Genomic DNA, 2,324 nt, shown 5'->3' on the forward strand with positions numbered 1-2,324 from the left:
GGACACAGCCTCTGTGTGTGTGTTGGAGACAGCGTCCCAGTTGTCCTGTGATGTCCTGTGAGGTCCACCCATCCTGATGGTTCATGAGGACATGGGCACAGCCTCTGTGTGTGTGTGTTGGAGACACATATCATTCAGTATTTTCTTATCTTTCTCCTGAGACTTTTTGTTTTTCAAGGCTAGATCTGCAGTTCACTAGCCTGGAAGACCTGGGAAAGGTATGACCCATCCCGGTGACCTTTTGTACCTGAAATAGGGTTAGTCAAATGAGATTGGATTGCAGGCTGACCTCAGGGTGCCTGTTCTGTTGCCCTGTGTTCCAGGGGATTTCTTTAAAGACCCTCTTCCGGAAGCAGATCTGTACATCCTGGCCAGGATCCTCCATGACTGGGCAGATGGAAAGTGTTCACACTTGCTGGAGAGGGTCTACCATACTTGCAAGCCAGGTAAGCTGTGGGGTTTGCATTTCAGCTGTGCTTGTGACTCGGAGCAGAACTACATGAGTCACATTTAGAAGGCAGGCACTGAAATCATCCCACAGGTAAGTGTAGACATCTTGTCAAATGGCTTTCCTTTTAGATAACTACCTACAAGGAATAGGGTCCTAATTTCTCTTCTACTGATAAAACCACATAAAGATGGAAAAAGTGAAACGTCCTCTGAAACTTCAGCGGTCTCATTTTGGTGAAACTGTTTCAGAATTAGGCTAGTATTTGTGTGTGTCATGAGGACAGTGCCTCACTGACTTCTGAGGTCCACCCATCCTGATGGTCCATGAGGACGTGGGCACAGCCTCTGTGTGTGTGTTAGACACAGTGTCCCAGCTCTCCTGTGAGGTCCGCCCATCCTGATGGTTCATGAGAATGTAGGCACAGCCTCTGTGTGTATGAAGGGGACAGTGTCCCAGTTCTCCTGTGAGGTCCACTCATCCTAATGGTTCATGAGGACGTGGGTACAGCCCCTGTGTGTGTGTTGGAGACAGTGTCCCAGTTCTCCTGTGAGGTCCACCCATCCTGATGGTCCATGAGAATGTGGGCACAGCCTCTGTGTGTGTATGTTGGGGACAGTGTCCCAGTTCTCCTGTGAGGTCCACTCATCCTAATGGTTCATGAGGATGTGGGTACAGCCCCTGTGTGTGTGTTGGAGATAGTGTCCCAGTTCTCCTGTGAGGTCCACCCATCCTGATGGTTCATGAGGATGTGGGCACAGCCTGTGTGTGTGTGAAGGGGACAGCGTCCCAGTTCTCCTGTGAGGTCCACCCGTCCTGATGGTCCATGAGGATGTGGGCACAGCCTGTGTGTGTGTGAAGGGGCCAGTGTCCCAGCTCTCCTGTGAGGTCCACCCATCCTGATGGTCCATGAGGATGTGGGCACAGCCTCTGTATGTGTGAAGGGGACAGCGTCCCAGTTCTCCTGTGAGGTCCACCCATCCTGATGGTTCATGAAGACGTGGGCACAGCCTCTGTGTGTGTGAAGGGGACAGTGTCCCTGCTGTCTCTTCTGTGAGGTCCATCTATTCTGTGATATTCCATAAAGACCTGGGCGCAGCCTCTGCGTGTGTGATGGAGACAGTGCCCCGACTATCCTATGAGGTTTGGCTGTCCTTATGGTTCACTGGGACTTTGGCACAGTCCGTGTGTGTGATGTGGACTGTGCCCCTCCCTTTCTAGGTGGTGGCATTCTGGTAATCGAAAGCCTCCTGGATGAAGACAGGCGGGGTCCTCTGCTCACGCAGCTCTACTCTCTGAACATGCTTGTGCAGACGGAAGGGCAGGAGAGGACCCCCACCCACTACCACATGCTCCTCTCTTCTGCTGGCTTCAGAGACTTCCAGTTTAAGAAAACAGGAGCCATTTATGATGCCATTTTAGTCAGGAAATAACTTTTTCTTGTGATCTGGAACTACTGTCAAAGCTCACAAAACATAATAATAAAGAGATGTATCTCCCGTGGCTTCTTGTTCTTGGTGTTCACACGATAAGTGACTGGAGGTTTCTATGGACAGGTTTGGACCGCCTCTACTTTGTAGATTATTTCCCGGGCTTTACTGAGGACCAGACTGATGGGGATGTGAGCTCAGCTTTGACATTGACCGTAGGCAAAATTTGGGTCCTCTTCATGCTTTGAGGTGGAGCTCCAGTGTTCACTTTGAGGGGTGTCTGTTAGAAGCTTCATCCTGAGGCTGGGCGCGGTGGCTCACGCCTGTAATCCCAGCACTTTGGGAGGCCGAGGCGGGCGGATCACAAGGTCAGGAGTTCAAGACCACAGTGAAACCTCGTCTCTACTAAAAATACAAAAAAAAGTAGCCGGGCGCGGTGGTGGGCG

General features: G+C 51.2%; 1 protein-coding gene across 1 annotated transcript; it reads left to right on the top strand.

Moving 5' to 3' along the window:
* Window positions 1–323: 323 nt before the first annotated feature.
* Window positions 324–1,881, top strand: LOC111534545 (acetylserotonin O-methyltransferase; the record flags this gene model as incomplete). Its single annotated transcript, XM_026451219.1, has 2 exons — window positions 324–446; window positions 1,670–1,881. Coding segments are annotated over 2 exons (335 nt in total), but the record flags the coding sequence as incomplete, so codon positions are not given.
* Window positions 1,882–2,324: the final 443 nt, after the last annotated feature.

The sequence above is a fragment of the Piliocolobus tephrosceles genome, unplaced genomic scaffold (genome assembly GCF_002776525.5).
Source record: "Piliocolobus tephrosceles isolate RC106 unplaced genomic scaffold, ASM277652v3 unscaffolded_28222, whole genome shotgun sequence".
In the NCBI taxonomy this organism is placed as follows: domain Eukaryota; kingdom Metazoa; phylum Chordata; class Mammalia; order Primates; family Cercopithecidae; genus Piliocolobus; species Piliocolobus tephrosceles.